This window comes from Panthera tigris, chromosome B1, assembly GCF_018350195.1.
Source record: "Panthera tigris isolate Pti1 chromosome B1, P.tigris_Pti1_mat1.1, whole genome shotgun sequence".
NCBI classification, from domain to species: domain Eukaryota; kingdom Metazoa; phylum Chordata; class Mammalia; order Carnivora; family Felidae; genus Panthera; species Panthera tigris.
In genome coordinates, this window is record NC_056663.1 from 159,602,222 (window position 1) to 159,624,981 (window position 22,760).

Sequence of the window (22,760 nt, forward strand, 5' to 3'; positions counted from 1 at the left end):
TCTCATCAGTATCTTTACCTAAGTATAACATATTTGTACACAGATTCAAAACATTTCAAAAGTCTGGACTAGTATAATCAATATATTAGTGTTAAAAACAACAACAACAATGAATTACCAGATAATTACCCACTAAAGACAGTCTTCTCTGTCCTAAAGAAAAGAATGGAAAGATGTGCTATCAATTTCAATCCTGTCTCCTGTTTACCAGAAGTTGCTTAGGGCATAGGCTCCTTTCAACAAGCAAATGCTAAACTCATTATTCTAAAGGGGAACTATGCAGACACACTGAGTACACATTGTAGCCATTTAAGGCCAGGTTTTGACTTGAATAGGCACAGAACTCCATCCAAAAGGAACTCCAGAGATGGGTACATGCAAGAGCAGAATGTGGCCTCAGCAAATCACCTTCCTCGCAACTTGATACTTTCACTGGTTATCCTTTCAAACATGTTTCTGTCCACTTAACATATTTAGAAGCAACAAAAAACAACATGCTTGAGAAATATCTCTTTGGGAAAATAAGGTATAACCACAGGAGAAATTTGAGTAAGGTTTTATAGCCCCTTGATGGGGGGAGAAAACAAACTTTCTTTTTGATTCAAAATAGCCAGTGAGAAGTAAGAAGCCAGGAATCACTTTCATTTCCCTGTAAAGAGCAATGACTTAGAGATCAATGATTTGCCCCAACTGTTACAAAAGGTCTTTTAGGAAGTAAGAAACTGAACTCTCAACGTGTGTCTCTTAGCCTCCTACTTTCTCTACCAGATCACACTTCATTTTCTGGTCAACTGCTATCTATGAATAGAAGCTTTCATTTATGGCATGAATACACAAATGCTGTCAGAGTCATATACCACAGAATTTTAGTAAAAACCATATTTACAGATATAAATATTTGTTCTGTGAAATATCTATAAATCAAACCAACACATTAGACTTACTTTTTCGTCAATTCTACCATATCTTCTTTCACTATGCTCAAAAAGTCTTATAATTATTTGTCATAAATAAAACACTTTAGCTTACCAAACTTCTTGCTTTCTTTAGTTGTGCCAGTCATCTTGATCTTTGCAACTTCAAAGAAATCTTTAATTTCTCTCTCATACAGTCGTGATAAATAATCCATGTAATTCTTAAAATAAAAGTAACAGGTACTTCTTATTAAAAAAATATATGTATATACACATACATAATTAATTTAATTATAAATTAAAATATTTATAAATAATTTTTAATTATAATTATAATTATTATAATAAATTATAAATTATAAAAATTATAATAAGTATAAATTAAATATAACTAATTTAATTCTAATTAGCACATGTTATAGTTTTCACAAAAAATTTATTTTTTAAAAACAAATTTGATTTATTCTAGCTCAAATGGAAACATCTATAATTTAGCATTCAAACTCATTTCTTCATCATATCTGCTTATTAGGATATAAGAATATTTTAGGCTTTCAGGAAGGATTCTTCAACAGTGGGAGACCATATATTTTCCAAGTCCTAAATTAAATGCATATACAGTGGACTAAATTTAAATAAATCCATGGCAGAAAATCTATACTTGGCTATTCTTTTAAATTTATCAGGGAATCTAAGCTTCAGCTTCCTTTATTATTTCAAATTAATACATTCAGTTTTAGAGTAGGTTTACATTGCTTATAAAATATTATAAGCTTATATTATCCTTATAAAATAGTATTTGGATGAAACATAGTATATAGATCCTGCTTTTTTCAATTTGTAGGCCATATATATTTCTCACAAAGTCTCTGCACTAAAACTTAGTCAAATGGGCAAGTCTTTCCCATGATCTTTGCATAAATTTAAAAACAAATGTAAACTGGGGCACCTGGGTGGCTCTGTCGGTTAAGTGTCCAACTCTTGATTTCAGGTCATGATCCCAGCGTCACAGGATCAAGCCCCACATCAGCTCTGTGTTGCTGAGCATGGAGCCTGCCTGAGATTCTCTCTCTCCCTCTCCTCTGCCCATGCTCGCTCTCTCTCTCTCTCTCTCTCTCAAATAAATAAAGCTTTAAAAAATAAAAAAAAAATTAAAAATGTAAATTAAAATATACCTAAAATTAATTCCTATTTCATTGGGCTGTCACACTTTTTCAATGTCTCATTTTTTTCAATTTTAAATTCTCATAAAAATCTTGATCACTGCAAATCAGTAAATAGTTGACAAATGGCAAATTAGCTTCACACAATTTATAAAATCTTCATCAGTGGCTTCTACTTAAATAACTCAACATAACAGACTGCATTCCAATATCCAAATTGCTTAAAGTACACATTACTACCCAAGCAATTTAAACAATTTCAAAACAGCTCCTCTGGTATCTAGAAAATAGTGACAAGAACAGACTATTGAAAATCATCCCCTTTCCTAATGCAACTCTAATGACTCGATACCTTTTTTCCAAGTATGTAACAGAACTCATTGGTGGGAAAGGCCACAGACAGGTGTGACCATCAGTTCATTCATTTACCAAATTCTGAAGGAAGTCTCTCGTGAGGTGCCTCTTAGCACCTTGTATATAGCACCTTAAAGTTAACTGTCATGAGTTTAAATACTGTTGTCTCAGGCAGTCTCTTCAACTTTATGTTGTGCTGACTGTAGTCTTACAGAGGTCTCTATATTTTACCTTCTCTTTACACCAAAAGGTAAATTCCACAAATGTAGAACGGAGGTTGAGAGAAGATGTCTGAGGATCTTCAAGACTGACTGTGAACCTCAGGAGATTATTAGGAGAGCAGAGCTCATTTCCTACCCAAGCATGGATAGACCATCTCTAATATTAATCGCCCCACATGAATAACTCAGAGCCACAGATAGGGGCCAGAGTCCTGGGGAGGAAGGAATCCGAGCAGTTGAGATAGTTTCCATAAGCTCTAATTATGTATACCAAAAATCAGGGCTTTCCTTAGACTCAGTCATAAGTAGAGCTGGGGCAGTGCCTTGTGATTCTTATCCCTTAAAGAATGTGAAACAGGCTTTTTTTGTTCCTGCCAAAAAGTGTGAGCTGCGGACACCCAACCAAGTGCAAACAGTATCTGGATTTAATTATTATTTCTTATTAAAGAAGCACTGGTTTGTCTGTTTCCTTCTTTCTCTCCCTCCTTCTTTCATTCCTCTCTTCCTTCTTCCTTTTTAACAAAATCCTGGTTGTGATAACCCTTCAGCAACCGAATTAGATTATGAGGTAAAATACAGTCTGTCAAAAGTTCAAACCACAGGATCAAATAACATTCCTGGGAAATAAGTCAATTTCATTTAAAAAAGCTCATTAATATTGTCAATCAAAAATATACTGTGAGGAGAGAATGATTCCATAAATCATTGCCAGGTTGGCTATTGTCTTGTTTCTTCATTTAAATTACATTCATGAATACTACATTATATATAAAGATAGGGCAATAATACTCGCTGAGAACACAATTAGGCAAAAAGCTTATTGATTACTTTACTTATTTGAATATTGACTAGGGGACAAAGCACTTGTTGGCACAAAACTCTTAAGGAGATATAATAATGTTTAATTATTCAAAATATTAATCCTCCTAAAACTTCAAAAGGCAAAGAATTCCAGTACTGTAAATACTTTTCTTTAAGATATCTCCAAATCAGAATTCTGTTGAATGAAAACAAAACAAAACAAAATATAACACAACAGTAGAGTTGCAGAACACTTAAAAGACTAATTCTGAGGAACAAAAATAATCTTACCTAAAATAGCTAGCCAGATAAGATGTACATACATACCTTAGAATATTCATAGCCTCTTTGAAAAGCATTTTTAAAACTATAGTTTAAAAGTATTATTTTTTTTTTTACCAAGGTTTATGTCCCCTTTCTTATGATCTCAGTTTAGAAGGGGAGTCAGATCTTACTTTAAATGAGCAAAGGCACTTTGAAGAGAAAATACATAAAGACTGATTTACAAGAATGTCCTATTGCCAAATGTGTTCATACTGATATACTGGTAGGACTGTACCAACTGCTTTTTTCTTATCATCATAGTTCTAATAAATTTCTACCTACTCCACTGCCTTCTCACAAAGCATGAACCTGAGACTAGAGGAAGTTGTAATAATTATTTCAGTAAGTAGGAAGATAAAATGGGTTTGTGTATAAATATTAATTTCCTAAGAAAGAATAATCTTCATTATAAAACACTCTAAAAGAGAGCACCACTTTTTGAATAAAACTAGGAAAAATTTCTGCAAGCAAAACTAGCAAAAATAAGATGATTTTGCTAGCTAACTTCTGTTAGGAAATGTTTGGTCGTAAGCACATGGGTTGAGGGGAAGAGACTTTATATGAACAATCTCAATATTTTTGTTTTCACTTCAAGAAACAACACATTACTCTTTCCAACTCAAGAACATCTTTTAAGGTCATGTTGTCCACATAATTAAATTATTACTAACTATTAAAATAGCTTCTATCTTACTTAAATTTATTGTTTTGAACTCCAAATTCATAAAAACATATAAAATATTTTACTTGTTTTTCAAGGTATTTTTAGAATTTTAGGTAAACTGCTATTATATCTGACATATAAATATGGCTATTTATATATTTGAATTAGGTAGCAATTTTTTAGCTCCCTAAGTCACATGGTTAATTTCAATACTAAAGGTCACAGCAGAAATGCCAGAAAAGTATTGCATCCATGGCTTCCTGCCACAATGGCCATTTATTAAAGTTAAATTAGATCATGTATTTCTACTGCTCAAAGCCCACCCAAAGTCCCTCCCCCATCTCCTGCATAGTAAAAGCCAAATCCTTACCAATGTACACAGTCCCTTCCTGATCTGTCCCGTCTGTCCCACCCTGCTTTACCTCTCTCCATTCTTCTTCTAAGGTCCTGTCTCTGGCCCTTTGTACTCCAACTATACTGGCCTCCTCATTGCTCCTCCAGTATATCAGGCATGCTCTTACCATAGGATACCTGTACTGTGCCTGGAAAGCCTTCCTCAAGAAACTCCCACTATTCACCCCTGCTTATTTTTTTTTTTTAAGAGTTTTAAAATAATCTCTACACCCAACACGGGGCTTGAACAACCCTGAGATCAATAGTCTTATGCTGTACTGACTGAGACAGCCAGGTGCCAGGCGCCCCTCACCCTTGCTTTTTTTTTTTTTTAATTAAAAAAAAATTTTTTTTTTTTTAAGTAGGCTCCATGCCTAGCGTCAAGCCCAATGTGGGGTTGAACTCATGAACCTGACATCAAGACCTGAGCTGACATCAAGAGTCAGACGCCTAATTGACTGAGCCACCCAGGTGCCACTCACCCTTGCTTATTTTTAAAATCTATGCTCAAATATCACCTTCTCGATGCCTTATTTAAAACTACACCTGCCCCAGTCCTGGCATTCCCTGCTTTATTTTCTCCAGAACACTCAACGGTACCTTCTAATATACAACTAGCTTTTTTGCCAGTCTTTCTCTACCAGAACATGCGCTATGAGAAGGCAAGCATTTGCCTGGTTCCTTCAGTGCTGTATCTCTAGCACTTACTTAACAAAAAAGCAGGTGCTCAATTCATATATGAATGAAGTGACTCATCTTCTCCAATTGCTGAGGTTAATAGTATTGTTCTTTCAGTTTCCAAACCTAGAAAAGTTTGGCATCATCCTGTTTCTTCCAACCTTGGAGTCTTTCTTTTGGTTTATATTCTCTATTCCTACCACTATCTTCCTGATTTGGATTTCATCTGAATTATTACATTAGGTTCTTAATTAATTTGCCTCACCTAGTCTTTCCCCATGTATGAGGAATGCTGTTAGGTCTTATGTCTCATGGCTTATCTTTTTCAACATAATTTCTCTCTGCCCCAGAATATGAAATTTCTACTTCAGATGGGCTTGCATCCTCATTGCCCTAAAAAAGTCCTATTTTCCCACCTTTGTCTGCATGCTCCCCATCCCTGGAATGCCCTTCCTCTTTTTCTTTGGTTTATCTAATTCCACTCACTATTTAAAAACTCAATTCAAATCCAATATCTGCCGTGAAGTTTTCCTCCACGGCTTTAGGACACGGATTTCTCTTCTCTAAACTCATTTTCAGTTTGGCACTTAATTTTTGGCTGATTGTTTTAAGTATAATTGCTCTTCCCAGTCAGATACAAGGTTCTTCAGAAGTAGGGCTTGCTGGTTAGGCCCTGCGTGCCTGGAATAGTGATACGCTTGCTTCATAAAGAGGCAACCTGCACTTGCTTAATCAAACACATTATCAACTCCTAGAGGGCAATGCCACACTTAGACATCTTCATATTCTCTATATTGCATATAAAGACACTCAGGAAATAATTACTGTATTTAACTAAACTGAAATTTAAGGCCATAGTACCACATACTACTATATTAAACTGGAGTTAGAAATTTAGCTCTTCTTTACCCAAGAAATGAAATAAATGTTCTGCCTCGTCAAATGAGCACTCAGAAATTCAATTATTTTCTGTTTCACGACTAATACTTCAAATGTCACATGGGGAGCTGAATACATGACCTCTTCATTCTAGAAGATTATGCTCCTTACTCGGTGAGTAATTGATATCAAATTCATACCTTCGTTAGTCCCTCATATTTTCCATAATCTGTACTCTTCAGCCACTCCATCAACTTGGCGTATCGAAGCAAGTCTCTATGAAATGGATGATGATTGGGTAAAGCCAGTTCAACAGAGTGCTGAGCAAGAGTTGAACTCTGATCGTGACCCTAGAGTGAGTAAATAAGTAAATAAATATATTGGCAGTATAAAGAAACATGTTGTAATTGAAAATTCTAAAAAATGACCAAATGTAGCCAAAGAAAAGCAAAGGAAGATAGAAAGCAAGATAAAAACCAAGTACTTACTTGTCTTTTATTATCATCCTGTGTAAGCTTACTGAACACTATCACCATAAATAGTCATAAACATGCAAGAATGGCACTCTGATAAACTACTCATGTCATCTTCTAAAGAATTGACAATAAATGTTTTAATCAAGCTCTTCTCTCCCATACCATCTCATTTTACAATTTACCAAGCAAATAAACTTCACAATACAACTGTATTGAGAAACACAATAAATAGGGAAGTCATTCAAAACAAATTGTCAACATCTATGGTATTTCTATTAGAAATATACAATATTAAAAACAGTAGTTAAAACATAGAGGATACAGAATTTTAGAACTAGGAAGCACCACAGATGATGATATCCTAGGCTTTCCTGGATAATCCTTAATAATAGTATAATTTTAATCTTTCTAGTAATTAAATAAATACACCATGATTTTATTTTAAGACCTTGACAACCCTTTTATGTAAATAAATTAGTAAGCTATCAAACGGTCTTAGATGATGCATCCTGACTTTGTTTTGAAAAATACAGACCTGGAAGATCATCAGATCCAACAGCCTTATTTTCTAGAAGAGGAAATTGAAACTTAAAGAGTTACGTGATTTGCTCAGGTCACAAGGAAGGAAAGCAAGAATTGGAACCTTAGTCATGTGAGCCTCACTTCCATTTTCTTTTAAAAACATATCTAAAAAATCATTTTAAGCATACTCAAAAATTGCAAATGCCGATTATTTACTGGTATCTAAAATATAAAACAATAAAAATCTCTCCAGCCCTCTTTTGAAACAATCTAGCTCTCTTTCTCTATTATTGGATCAATATTTGTCATGGAATTCAAAGCCAAGGTCTAAGAGATGGGGAGCTGAAAGATTAAAGGAGTTGACTCCCCTTGAAAATATTAGTTCCCAAGATAAGGAAAGGGGAAAAAAAGACAGATTTATTTGACATCATTCTGACTTGATCTAATTTGCCTTGTCAGAAGTTATTTGTTATCATTCTGTTAAAATGACACAGTGACTGAGTTCTGGGATTGGTTAACTCATTTCCTAGTAAAGTTACCTAAACCCAATTATGTGTGTTTTATACTAGCTGACATAAACTGGCTGAATTTAAATTCTTTTAAAAGAGATTTCTTCTATCTAATTTATTTCCTTTACTATATACATAAAATAAGAACTTAGTGGTTATGGACTTTTTAAAACAACTTCTTCTAAATACACAGTATCCAGAAAAAATTCCCGGATGAGGGAAACAAAGAATTCTCTAGTAATTGAGAAGTACCTTTAGAATAAGAAAGATAGGAGTATAAGACACGTCAATAAAATATCATTATCTGAGTTCCTTCTTCATTAAAGCTTTCAAATCAGTCTGTTGGAGAATTTTCTTCTTGTGAGATTATATCCCCAACTTAAAATGGAAATAAATATAAGGACCCATTATATAGAAATTACATATAAAACTACATAGAACAATCAATATATTTCTTTAAAAATTTTTTTAATGTTTATTTTTGAGAGAGAGAGAGGCAGAATGTGAGCGGGGGAAGGACAGAGACTGAGGGAGACACAGAATCTAAAGCAGGCTCCAGGCTCCGAGCTGTGAGCACAGTGCCTGATGCAGGGCTGGAACTCACCAACTGTGAGATCATGACCTGAGCGGAAGTTGGCTGCTTAACCAACTGAGCCACCCAGGTGCCCCTATGTATTTCTAAGATTAATCTTATTGATATCTACCTTAGGAAATTGGACCAGAGATAGCAGAAAAGTTAATCAGAAAACTAGATGACCAATTCAAAATAAGAACCAGAAAGGGTGAGATAGCTATCACAGCTATCACAGTTCTATCATAGCTATCTATCATAGTTAACTATGATAGTGAACTAGCTATCATAGTTAACTAACATAGTTAACTAACATAACTAACATAGTTAACTAACTAACATAGTTAACTAACATAGTGAACTAGCTATCATAGTTCACAGCTATCACAGACATTATACACAAGGTATACTGTGTATATAGGTCCACGATCCCTTTCTGTAATTCTAAAATACAAAAAGCTTGCAAAACTCAGTGTAAATTTGGTGTCAAATCTATTTTGATGGCAAAACCTGACCTGAACTGACATGAGGCTGTTTATACTGTTTAGAATAACTATTCACATTTTTTGGTGTTGGACTATTGTGTCCCTAATCACAGAGCCCAGCTCCAGACCCTCCTGGAGTGGTTATGTAATATACAGTATATATACTATATTACTTTCCTAAAATCTGAAAAATTCTGAAAAGACAGCTGACCCCAATAGTTTTGGATAAGGGATCATGGACCTGTGTGAACATTCTTTTTTGAATGGCTGACTGAATATAAAACAATCACATTTTCCCAAAGAATCATTGTGGACTAAGAGCTACAGTGTTGAAAAATGGAACTATTCTATATATTTGGAATGCCTGGTCATCTACATGTTTTCTGTGAAGTAAAGACTTAACAATAAATATGAACAAAATTAATAATATTAAATAAAATATACAGTTATTATCACTGGATTATACTTCATCTCTCATCACAGTTGCCATAGGTTTATTTTTAAAATTCTTTATCAATAACAATATTAGACATCTCTTATCATCCAAAACAATCTTTTTCATTAATTTTTCTCAGTGATTCAAGACTCAAAATTATTGTTTTTGTTTAAAAAAATTTTTTTTAGTTTATTTTATTTTGAGACAGTATGAGTCTGGGAGGGACAAAGACAAAGGGAGAGAAAGAGAATCCCAAGCATCCCAAGCAGGCTCCCTGCTGTCAGCGCAGCACCTAAGATAGGGCTTGAATTCACGAAACCATAAGATCATGACCTGAGCTGAAACCGAGAGTCAGAGACTTAACTGACTGAGCCACCAAGATGCCCCAAAACCATTGTTTACGTTCTCCTAAAACTGTTCACTTAGGCTATTACATGTTACATTATATTATCTAATCTAGAGTCAGGAAAAGTTCTTCAATTAAAAAACCTGCTCCTCCCTGGGGAGCCTGGGTGGCTCAGTCAGTTAAGCATCCGTCTTTGGCCCAGGTCATGATCTTGTGGTTCATGGGTTTGAGCCCCATGTCAGGCTCAGTGATGACAGCTGAAAGCCTGGAGCCTGCTTCAGATTCTGTGTCTCCCTCTGTCTCTGCCCATCCCCACTCACCCTCAGTCTCTCTCTCAAAACTAAACATTAAAAAATATTTTTAAAAACCTTCCCCTCCCCTAAAAATGGAGAATTATTAATGTTTGTAGAGGATTTTACAGTTTACAAAGCTCTTTCACATATTACTATTCACAGCTTTCTTTTGCAAACAGCATTTTAAGGTCACCATCACCTGAAAATTTCCCTTCTACTATGAAGACAACATCATTACCTTCAAACTATTACTATTAAGATAGATTAAATGTGATTAGTGTTAATGGAAGATTTAACTTTAGGGAAAATGGTTCTAAAATAACTACAAAAATAGGTAAATTAAAAATTTAAACTGTTCAATTCAATCAGTAATACAGGTAACTGTCACTTCTAGAACTCTCATGTGTGCACCACTTTATTCTTAAAAAAAAAAAAAGAAAAAAAGAATGGGAGGTAGGGAGGCTCTGCTTTGCCCTATGCTTTTAGTGGTGCAGCATTTTGGATATTCCCATACAAATAAACCAGTGATTTATTTCTTAAAATATATAAATAAAAATACAATTTCAAACAAACAAAAAATAGTCTTTATACAGTAAAAAATGAAGACAGTGTTAAAAATTGCTTATTTTAAGTAATAATAAGTTAGTAACAATAACAATTTATTGAATGCCTGTCACCACGCTAGTTTCTATCCCTCTCTCTCTCCCTGTCTCTCTCTCTACATATATATACACAAATTCTGATGTTCATAATAACCTTGCAAAGTACTTTTCTCCTCATTTAAAAATACCAAAACTCTATTATAAACAAAATTTTAAAATAATATGGTAGGCTTTATCCAAATTAATCTAAGACGAACATATTTTCTAAAAACCTAGTGCATCATAAATTTTCATTAGTGTATATGTTACTGGAATTTGTGGCACAAAGAGGTTAATTAACTTGCCCAAGGTCAGCCCGCTAGGAGATAGCAAAGTCAGGGTTTTGAATATAGAAAGTTTGGCTCCACCGTCCTCCTCTTAACCACTTTACTATACTGACTTTCAAACAGAAATGATACACTCAAGTTAAGTGTTGAATAAATTTTCAAGATTTGGGAACTCTTTCTTTCTGTGTTATGGCATGTTTATTTTTGTTTTCTCAAAGAAAAAAAAATCTGAACAAAGTTCCAACAAATACCACAAAAACTGATCTTAAATAATCATAATTCTTTCTAAGCTTTTAACTATAGATCATTAACCCATGTTTAGAAAATTGAGAAGAAACATGTTTAAGGGAACAATTTTTGTGAAATGAATTGAATATTGGTGATATATTTTACAGGCTTTATTTTAGCATTATGATGTTTCTAGAAATACATGTTGGAAGAAAAATTCCCAAACTTAAGCATATAGCAAACCCCTCACAACTTCAGTTTTTCTGGTTGTACTTATAAAAATTTTTTTGAGTTTATTTATTTACTTTTAGAGAGGTGAGAGAGAGAGAGAGAGAGAGAGAGAGAGAGAGAGGCAGAGAGAGAGAGAGCACAAGCAGGAGAGGGGCAGAGAGAAAGAAAGACAGAACCCCAAGCAGGCTCCACACCGTCAGTGCAGAGCCCAATGGAGGGCTCAAACTCACGAACCGTGAGATCATGATCTGAGCAGAGATCTGAGCCTAACCGACTGTGCCACCAGGAGCCTCTTTCCTGATTGTACTTTTAGTTCAGTGCATAATCATTTCTCACCCTATTGCAAAAGACAATGTACACAATTATGAGGTCTCTGTGGACCCAAAGGGGACAAAGAAGGGCAGAGAGCACTTATCCTTTCAAGCCAAATATTTCAAAAAACAACCAAAAGAATTTTTTAAAGGACATACATTTGATGCAACTATTTCCTCAATTTCACTAGCCTTAATTTGATTGCCTGTTTTTCAATATCAAAATCCTAATTAGTGTAACTGACCTAATTCGCTAGTTGAATATCTTAATACACAAATCCCTAGTAAATGTAAAAATTATGGGTAAGAGTCTATAATTTCAATGGAAGCTGAGTGTGTAAGATCTAGAAGAGCCAAAAGAATCTAGTTAGTTGTTAAAAATATGACTATATATGTATATATAGTAAGAAGAGAATAACATTTCAAGTTTCATTAAAATACAGCCATGTGGATAGTACTAATACGAAAGCTGCATCACAGATAGAATCCTCTGGATCAATGATTCCCAGATGCGCAGATGCTTTTCACTGGCCTACAACACTAAGAAACAAAAGGATAGAAGAGAGTTTCTCATAAAGGGAAATGTATTCATTTTAGAAGTCTGAAATCATAGTCTTTTTTTTAGTGCCAAGATAAAAAGATAGTGAAAGTGGGTGTCAGGATTTCTTTTTAAAAGTATTTACTTGGTAAAATTAAAAATCGGTGACTTGATAAATCTCCAAATTTTATTTTTTTTAATTTTACTGATGCATGAATTTTAAAAAGACTGGAAATCAATGATCTTATATTACTGTCATGTGATCAACAGATTATTGTATTCTTCTGTACAGAAGTTACACATGTTGAATATATACACATTTGCCAAAAACTTGACTGCACAGACTCTGTTCAAGTGTTGTCTTATCCATGATGTCATATCTGACTAAATTCTCAGTAACCTCACTTTTGATTAAACCTTTAGCACACGTATATAAATATATGTATATATATATCTATGCACACACATATATACATATATATCTACATATGTATATATACACACACACACATGCAAAACTATGTATATATAGTCATACAATTAGCAATTCAATATACGCATTGCTATAGAGCTTTAAGTACATTAGTCTTAATGACTCCTTATAAACATCTCGAGTTTAGGAGCCATTTCTTATTCTTACATGTGGACTTCAGCAAGTATTTAATAGACACATAGTGAAAACCTGGTGATTGACAAAGAAATGTACTATAATATGGTAATCAAATTTTCCCAGTTAGTTTGTTCTACAATTAGGAATAGAGATACCCACTTCCCAACTCTTTTGCTAGGTGACCTGATGCACTGAATTCAACACACAGAAAGTCTCTTTTCTATACTTGGGACATCCTCCTCCTCCACTTTCTTCAGCATATCCCAGGTTGTTGCAACATTCTGTTTTTTTCAACATGCATCACTCACATATAACAATACACATTAGATTTTCAGAACTGGAAGCATTCATATTAAACAAAGCCATTAGCTTATAAGGCAAGGAGGCAAAATCATAAATAACTGCATGTTACAACAAACAATTAAGGGTGTAGAAAGGACTACTGTTTACCTACTGGTATTTCCAATACCATCTACAAATGTAGATAACATCACTATCAACAATGTCATTTTTAAAAACTATGGAATTGTGCAGAAATAGGTGTTATTGAAATACTAATGTAAGAAAAATGTGATTAGTATTTACTATGTGACTTCTGGATTTACTTTTTTCTTGATACTTTTCAGGTCAAATGAAACGTTAAGAGAGTCTTCCCCAATATTTCCCTCACATGCTTAGCTAGGAGGTCTTCCTTTATGTTTGCATATGTTACTGCTATGAGGACATTTACCCTACCTGAGTATATGTGTATCTCCCTTCCCTAGACTGTGAGCTACTCTGGGACAGGATTAGCCTCTCGTCTATCCCAAGTAGATGCCTGGTATGCATCCCAATCACCTGGTAAATGATTTCTAAATAAATGAAGGAGTGAATGAGTGAAAGAATGACAGGAAGAAAGGCAAGCAGAATGAGATTAAATGCCTTTTTGGCCAAAATAAACTTTTGACTATGGGACATGAAAAACCTGCTATAAATATGGTTAACAGGCAGCTTAAGTCAGTAAAGTTATAATCTATAAAGATTCTGCTGCTGTTAAGTTTAGCAAACTTTAGAGGAAAAAAAAAAAGAATCAGAGAAGCTTGAGCCAAATTTGATGTACTCACAGGCACCGAAAGAAAGTAGGACCTGTTATAGAGTTGAAGGAGGGCCTGAGTAAACTAATTGGAAATAAAATATAGTAAATACAATTGTTTTAGAATACTGCAAAGTGAAAACAAAATAAGAATACAATGTTTCAGACAGCATTTCTTGACAAACAAAATTTCTCTAATTTTTTTTTTGTCTAATAACCCTAATAAGAGATGAAAAACATAAGAAACCTATTTTATTATGGCAGATTAAAATACCCTCTGTTCAAATCCCTTTAAGGTACTCTTAATATTATTAAAAGTAGTATTATTGCCACAACCTTAATTATAACCTCCTTTTTCATATAAAAATTAAATCAAATGGAATTTACAACTGAGCTATAGTCATTTTCCTCATATATATAAATACATAGAGCCAATGAAACATTTAAACTACCAAATCAAGTCCTGGTTCTCTCACCTCAAAATATTGAAAAATAAAATAGGCCAAGCAGTAAACATATAAGTTTGGACTTATTTTTATAAATAAGAACATTTAAATGTATATGTAACAAGTAAGCATTGTCATTTGATTTCTAGAATCAGAAAGTTTTAGCTGAAGGAACTAGACTGTCTACCTAAGGAGGCAGTTGAGGCCCAATGTACTTCTATGAGCAAATACTTAAAAGTCTTATTTAAAAATCTTAAATCAAATAAAACTGTGAAGGATTATACTGTGATCCCAATTAAACACATTATATTTTTGTGGAAATTTAAGTTTAAGGTAATATATTAAGTAGCTACAGAAACATGCCAGTTTTAATAATAAAATAAAATTACCTGTTGAACAAAAACATTGTTGAGGTGACTGGCCAGTCTCCGGGCAAAATGCTCTCGCAAATCACTGAAACGCTGCTGTTGCTGTTTGACTGCCAGAAGCATGTCATGGCCTGAAATCAGAATATTTCTTGACTGATTTAATGTGTAAAAAGATTTCTCTGATCTCCAATGAATACATTTTTTAAAAATTTTCTTAAAAAATTTTTTTTTATTTTAGAGAGAGAGAAAGAGAGACAGCTCAAGTGTGACCTGGGGAGAGGGGCAGAGGGAAAGAGAGAGAATCTTAGGTAGGCTCCATGCTTGGTGCAGAGCCCGACGTGGGGCCTGATCTCATGACTCTGGAATCATGACATGAGCCCAAAGAGTGGGACGCTCAACCAACTGAGCCCCAGGTGCCCCATCAATGAACACATTTATAATAGTATCTGAATTGCAGTTTTGAAGAACCCAAAGTTTTATTAGTTTATTTGTATGCTTTATAAAGAAAAGTAAGCAAGAGAAAAAAATATAACACAGTGGTTCTCCAAGCATCATCGGGGAACTGTTGGAAATGTGGAATCTAGGGCTTTCGCCGAGACTTACTGAATCTGGGGATGAGGCCTGGTAATATGTGTTTTAACAAGCCCTCTTCATGATTCTGAGGCAAACTGAAGTTTTGGAGCCACTGGTTTAGCAAAACCTCATGCTCTCTGGTCTAATCAAAGTATCTACTTTGTGCTAGCTTCTACAGACTGTACTAAAGAAAAATCATGTGTTAACTAGAGTCCTTGATGGTCAGAGGAACTGAAATGAAAAAGTTTTTGGTACCAACAGAAACATATTTGGAAATAAGGGAAGCTTGTTTGAGGAGCTAATACTAAAGTCACCCTAAACCACTTGCCTCATGTATTTCTTGTCAAAACTTTATACCAAGTTACAGGCTTAGTCTCAGATTTTTGGTCAGATTTTGTCATTTCTAATGAACATTACCTGGTCGAAGAGCTACATTCATGCACTGTAGAAGGGCATCTGCGGCATTGGTGCAGGCCTCAATGCCTCTGGAGGAAGCAAGATCTCCTTCCTGAAGGGCCTTTATATGACCTTTGGCCAAGTCCATGTGGTTCTGGAATATATATAAATGTACCATCTGCACATGTAATTTTGGGAAATTTATAGGTAAGATGCTATTCAATCCTATCATAAAGTCTTTGGAATTATTTTAAATCCTATTCTCATAAGGAAATTAGAAATTAGAAATTAGAAAATTTTTACAAATGGGTTTTATATATTATCATTAGATTTTTTGTTTTGTTGGTGGTGGCAATCTACAAACATACTTACCACCAGAAACTCTATTTCAGACAGGAGTTTTACATTATTAGTGTTACTAAGATGAATTAGGTGGTTGCTTTCAGAGATCTGATCCATTTGTTCTTTTACGCTTTGGAGCATTTCCTCATAACTGCTCAGTTTCAATTCAATCTGATCTACCTCCTTTAAAGCCTCATCCAGCAACTTCATCAGGATGTTCACTTGCTTTTCAGAGGCCATGATTGATTGGATGTTAGCCTACAAAGTGAAAAACAAAAGTAACTCTTATTATTTGAACGTATAAAAGAAGCGTTAAGATGAAATATTTCTAAATCCCTTTGACAACTGAGTAACACAGATTGGTATATATCTATGCATTTATTTTAGTTTATCACTTTAAGATTATGTTCTACGTTTTACACAGTATTTCAAGAAGATACACTTGCCTCTCTATCAAGGTTAGGAACCATGCCTCAGTATTTTATATTTCCCCAGATTTCACAAGTAGGGTTCTGTCCCACAATGTATCATCAGTGCTGATATATTCCCAGTTCTGACACTTCTTCCAATTCCACTAGCTAAATTTTCTATACTTCTTAACATTTTTGTAAAATGCTAAAAAAAAAAAGCATAATCACCTGTGTAATACCTTGGTCAAGAGGGTAGCAGTGGTATACCAGTCTTTGGAGGATACACAGAACTAATCTATAACTATAGTACAATTAGTACTTACAGAATGTGGAAGAGCCACAACCATAAGACCACATGACCAGAGACTATATATCCATAAGATAGCTCCTTCTATCGTCTTTCTTTTCTCTTTCTTTTTTTTTTTTAATTTTTTTAAAATGTTTATTTATTTTTGAGAGAGACAGAGAGCCAGAGAGCAAGCAGGGGAGGGGCAGAGAGAGAGAGGGAGACACAGAATCGGAAGCAGGCTCCAGGCTCTGAGGTGTCAGCACAGAGCCCAACGTGGGGCTTGAACTCATGAGCCTTCGAGCTGTGAGATCATGACCTGAGCTGAAGTGGGCTGCTTGACTGACTGAGCCACCCAGGCGCCCCTCTTTTCTCTTTCATTTGCAACTACTGTATATTTTTTTCCCTGGGCAAAACAATAACAAACCACCATCCCCTTATCATTGTTTTCTAAGTGATTCTGACTAATTGATAAATTTCTTGAAATATGGAAGCTGTCAAATCCAAAATAAAATTGGAAACAATATGATAACTTGGAACATATATGCAATATTAATTAGAAAATAAAACCCAGGGGCGCCTGGGTGGCTCTGTCAGTTTAAGCGTCCAACTTCGGCTCAGGTCATAATCTCACGGCTTGTGAGTTTGAGCCCCGCGTTGGGCTCTGTGCTGACAGCTCAGAGACTGGAGCCTGCTTCGGATTCTGTGTCTCCCTCTCTCTCTCTGCCCCTTCCCCACTCATGTTCTGTCTCTCAAAAATAAACAAACATTACAAAAAGAAAAAAAAAAGAAAAAACATAAACCACCAAGCCACATTAAGAAAGCAGGTAACATGGTATGAGCAAAAAACTTGGACAAGGATGAAAAGAATTTCATTCCACAGTTGATATGTTGTAATTTCACACATATTATTTTATAAGCTATTCATAATAATTCAACTATAAGTACAGCCCAACTGTAAGAGTCAGCAGAGTACAGAGCCATCGAATATATCTCTTAAGTAGCAGACCTGGGGCTTGAACCTGTCCAGGACAATTTCCACTTTAACATCTTGAAGTTTCTTCTAGGCTTTGCTTCAAGTGAATTTTATAAACTTGGACTATTCATGTAATCTCATAAATTTTGTACCTTTCATATATAAAATGCCCAAATTCTTTAAGCTTTTAAAATATTCCTCATTCTCTGAGGGTTTTTCTTAAATGCTTACTTTGTGTACACAAAACAAAAAATACCACATGGTCTTCTGTTAGATTTTTCTCACATTAGTGGTGTTATTTTTAGCTATATCTTTTAGCTCCTTACTTTCTAAAGATGCGCATTTAGTTTATTGACTCAGAAACCATGCATGCAAATTAAAAAGAGCTATCCTAAAACATTTTAGCAGAGCAGCCAAACACCCTTTTTCCCTGGCTCTCTTGTTTTCACTACACTTATTCTGCTCCTTTTGGGTAAATGAAATGATTTATCTTAACCTAATTTTTCTATTTTTTTTTTTAATGTTTATTTATTTTTGAGAGAGAACATGAGTGGCAGCAGAGACACAGAATCCAGAGCAGGCTCCATCCAGGCTCTGAGCTATCAGCACAGAGCCTGATGCGAGGCTTGAACTCGTGAACTGTGAGATCATGACCTGAGCTGAAGTCCGATGCTCAACCGACTGAGCCACCCATGTGCCCCTAATTTTTCTATTTCTAATTTGTACCTATTTTTTTTCCAAACCACAAAAATGCTACTCTTTTGCACTGGACTGTTCTGTGGTGTTTCAGAGACTGGGGGGAAGCAACCCCCAAGTTGTTTCTGGGTGGCTACTTTTTACTTCCATCACTTCATGTCAAGAGCCACCCCCAAATCCTGAACCTCAGCCAACTACCTTCACTAGCCTGACTAATAGGAATGCTTCTGTCTTTTGAACAAGAACAGTGAGACACATGGCATCTGGTAATGGGCTTACAGAGAAAGATGGCAATAATCACATTATAAAGGCTTAAGTACTAAGGCAGTAGAATTTGAACATCCCCAGTCTTCTCAATCCACTACACATCATTCACTCACAGACTGTAAAAAAGTCTTACCCCATCTAGCACCTGTAGCTCTCTGGACAACCTTTCTGCAAAGGCCTCAGCATTAGAGATTGCACATTCACAGCCTTCCATCATTATTTCAATATCCTGCTCTTCTCTTGCATTTAACTCTTGGTAAACATCTACTACTTCTTCATCACCTCCTGTCACACTCTGATTTTCTCCACTTGGAACAGATTCTTTAAAAGGGTAAAAATAAAAAATTAAGTAGTAAAAAAGTAGGAAGGACAGTAACATGGTACTTATAGTCAGTTATAAGCACAGGTCACATTTAATGGCTGAAAAATAGGAAAAAATGATTTAGAATATTAAAAAAAAAACCTCTTATTTTTATGAAAGACTGCATATGTTAATATAATGTTTACTATAACAATTATTATAACAAATACAAAGCATGCAGTCTAATTCACTCACTTGTAAGTGTTAGAACAGGCTTTAGTACAATTTCCCCAAATATAATTAAACTAAAAAAAATAAATACAAAACCAGAAACAAAACATGTGCCCAATCTATTTTTCCTATGTGAGGTGGTTGTTGCACTAATAAAACAATGATTATGAATATAGGACACATAAAAAAAAATTTCCTTTCCTTTTTTTCCCCTGGGTAACATTTTTCTTCTGTTCTTTTTGTCCTTATTATGTTTTTTTTTTTTCAAATAAATTTTAATTGAAATGAAAAATGCATTCACATTTTGGGTATTGAAAATATTAACTGAATTTTCCTTTTCTTTAAAAATTTTTCATATGCATTGATAAAATTTCTAAAGATCAGGTATAAAAACATTCTCAACAAGTCTGTAGGAACAAGAGCAACAATAATATGGCTATTTGAAATCACAAAAATTTAAATGGTCTTCATGTCTTAACAAAAGACCAAGAGGTGAAATGTGAGATGTCTTCTGGATAAATGTTCTAATTCAATTTTTTGACAAAATACAGTCAGCTAGTGGAATTTTATGTAAAGCTTGAGGTCAGGAGAGGTAAAGTGAAAAAAAATTTTTTTTTTACTTCTCAAATAAAACTCTAAATAAAGCTACTGATTTTCATAAACTTAACGGGACACAATTTAAATCACAACCTCTGGACACTTTAAATATTCATTATTTTGTATGAAAATGAATATTTATATTCAGCATGACTTGGCATATGTTAATTTGTTCTAGAAAAAAACAACCAATTCAAAGTAATAAATGATTTACTCCTAAGAAAAATAATTTGGCAGACTTAGATAATGTCCCAGAAAAAAAAAAAGGAGGGGAATAAAACTTTTGGTACAGGCAATTACAGATTACAGTATATAAGTTCTTCAGACAGGCATCACTTAGCTCCTTGTCCTCTGAACAAGTCCATTTTAGTTCACTGTAGAAATGCTAAATTGTCATATCTGACAGTTTATTAGCCACTAGGGGGCAGGAACTGCCCAAATCATTCTGTACAGCTCCTTACACAAGTGGATATTTAAAATAAACAAATATTTTAAGTGATCATAACGGCTTCAGAAACATTTTTCTCTTCCATGAAATAGTCCTTTGGAGGTCAATAATGAATCCTATCATTAATTTTATTACTATATGGATTTTGTGGTAATAAACTTGTCCCTATGCACAATTTCATAAAATATGCAAACAACAGTACATAACAATGGCAAGTAGTAAAAATATATGGAATAGAATAAGAAGAAAAGGTGTTACGCACCTTCTGTAACTTTAGGCAGTTCTGGAGAGTAAAAAGGTATGAAAAAAGCAGAGGAAAGTAAGCAAAGAATATTAGCTGGGTAGAAAAGTATACAGGTTTAAAATTTTTAAATACTACCCATATTTCATTTGAACTTCTGATACCTTGAAGTTTAAAAGACAATGTCCAAATCAACTACAAAGTGAAAAGATCCATAGAAGCTAAATTTCCAGAGTTAATTCCCTCATTATTTTTCTGATATTGACTAAAAATAAATTTATCTTTCTATTTTCTCTCTTTTAAGACATAGCACTGACTAGTCCTTGGAGAAAACTGGGAAATAGATCATTTCCTGGGAATTATTTTTAGGTCAGCTGTGACTCATGCATTTAGTCTAGTTATTTTCACTCAAGGCCCAAAAACTTTACCCAGACATTCCCTCACAATAGATTAGTCATAAAACACTGTTAGAAAAGACGAGATTAGAACAATTTTTTAAAAAACCACATGAGATATCAGTTCAAACTGGCTTTTCAGGATTCAAGTCAAAGATTTTTTTAAAAAATCTGGTTATAATAATGAAAAAGAAAAAGCCAACAAAAACTTGACTCTACTTCAACTGCTAACAAAATCCTCCTTTAAAAACCTTCTGCTGAGAAGCCCCACTTACTAGCATAAACGTTCAATTGTCACCAATAAAAAAACCACTAAAGTCGACACTGCTAGAATTCACAATGAAATCTTACTTGGATGATTATTTATCTCTTAAAAGTAGATGGTGATAATTTCTTATTTGTTTTCTAATATCATCCAAAGCTTAGACACGTTTATTATTTTAATGGGAATCAACGGCTATGATTTAAAAATTCTTTAAAACATTAAAACAAGTGTGCAAACATTAATAAAAGATATTTTCTGAACTCCACTAATCCAAAGCAACAGTTAATTGGTTTACAGGAAATGATTTTCAAAATGAGATCCTTAAGGATCTTCACAGTATTCCTAAAACTGATCTGAATTAGGGATAACTTTTATAAATATGAAAATGTCTACACTGTTTTAGGCCCTAAAAAATTAAACGCCTTTTTTTTTTTTTTAAAAAGCTAGAGACTTCGTTCTAAAAAACAGCAATATTCTTCTCACTGATTATGGTAATATTTCTTAATAAGGGAAACCAGGTAGCATACATATTTTCCCATACCATTGCCTCAATGAAATGTATTGGTTTAAAACACATCGTAGGCAATGAATAACTTCTGGAGATACACAACAATTAAAAACAGAATAGAAATCATTCCCTCATCAAATTGTTCAACCTGAAATGGCTAAATAAATAAATAAATGCCACTCAAAACAAATTAAACCACTATTCAAGGAATGAAAAATTACCATCTATTTCTTGATGGTCATTCCCTCAACATACTCAACTGCCAAGACACTGGGGTCTAATGTTGGTGAGATGCCAGCCCTGCCGGCTCCTACACAGGGGCCCTACTGGTGGGCGTAGCACAAGACCTAACAGATGTGACTTGCCTCTGCCAGTTTCAAGCATCAAACCTGAAACCAGTAACGGGCTTACTAATTACTAAGTGTTGGGAAAGAATACAGTACTATATTTCAGAGGAAATATCCACAGTCAAACAGAAAAGGAAGAAGTAAAACAGAATAGGGAAAAGACAGAGGCAAGTGGCTAAGTAAATGAACAGTTTGAAGCATCTGAAGCTGCTGTTTTTAATAGGTCAAAATGGTTGAATATTGGCTACTTCAGATGTTTCAACCAAACAGAATGAAGGTCCTATTTTAAAATGCTAATATATAGCTTAGGACAAATCTAAATATTCTTTCTAATATATATTATGCAGGACAAATCTGTTTTTTCATCAATAAAGAGGAGAAACAACTTTGACCTGCATACTGGCTCTTATTTCAACTGCTTTCTTTGAGATAAAGAATACAACACAAATTGTATCCCCAAAGCATAGAGAACCATGTTCTTACAATGTTTATGTCTTTATGAAAGAAATTTTAAAATAATAAAATCTTACTGTACACTTTTAATATGTAACAGTAGAGTTTTTGTCTTATAACACAAAATAATCCATAGTAACATCCCTGAAGAAACACTGATCAAAAATATCCTATTTAACTCATGTCTAAGAATTTTACCCTGATAATATAATAATAATAGCTACTATTTATTGAGCACTTACTATATACCTCACATTGTTCTCATCA

At 34.1% G+C, this 22,760-nt stretch overlaps 1 protein-coding gene across 5 annotated transcripts in view; it reads right to left on the minus strand.

Annotated features, from left to right (window-relative positions):
* Positions 1-22,760, minus strand: part of EXOC1 (exocyst complex component 1) — a 62,201-nt gene that overhangs the window by 24,307 nt on the left and 15,134 nt on the right. For 3 of the 5 annotated variants that reach the window (XM_015534738.2, XM_015534737.2, XM_042984495.1), the window contains exons 5-11: positions 20,547-20,567; positions 18,841-19,028; positions 16,103-16,330; positions 15,752-15,884; positions 14,783-14,892; positions 6,592-6,741; positions 1,030-1,135 (exon numbers count right to left, since the gene is read on the minus strand). In XM_015534738.2, coding sequence (XP_015390224.2) covers positions 1,030-1,135; positions 6,592-6,741; positions 14,783-14,892; positions 15,752-15,884; positions 16,103-16,330; positions 18,841-19,028; positions 20,547-20,567 — 936 coding nt within the window. The remainder of the gene's footprint in view (positions 1-1,029; positions 1,136-6,591; positions 6,742-14,782; positions 14,893-15,751; positions 15,885-16,102; positions 16,331-18,840; positions 19,029-20,546; positions 20,568-22,760) is intronic. The other 2 variants (XM_007075877.3, XM_007075876.3) reach the window with 1 other exon arrangement.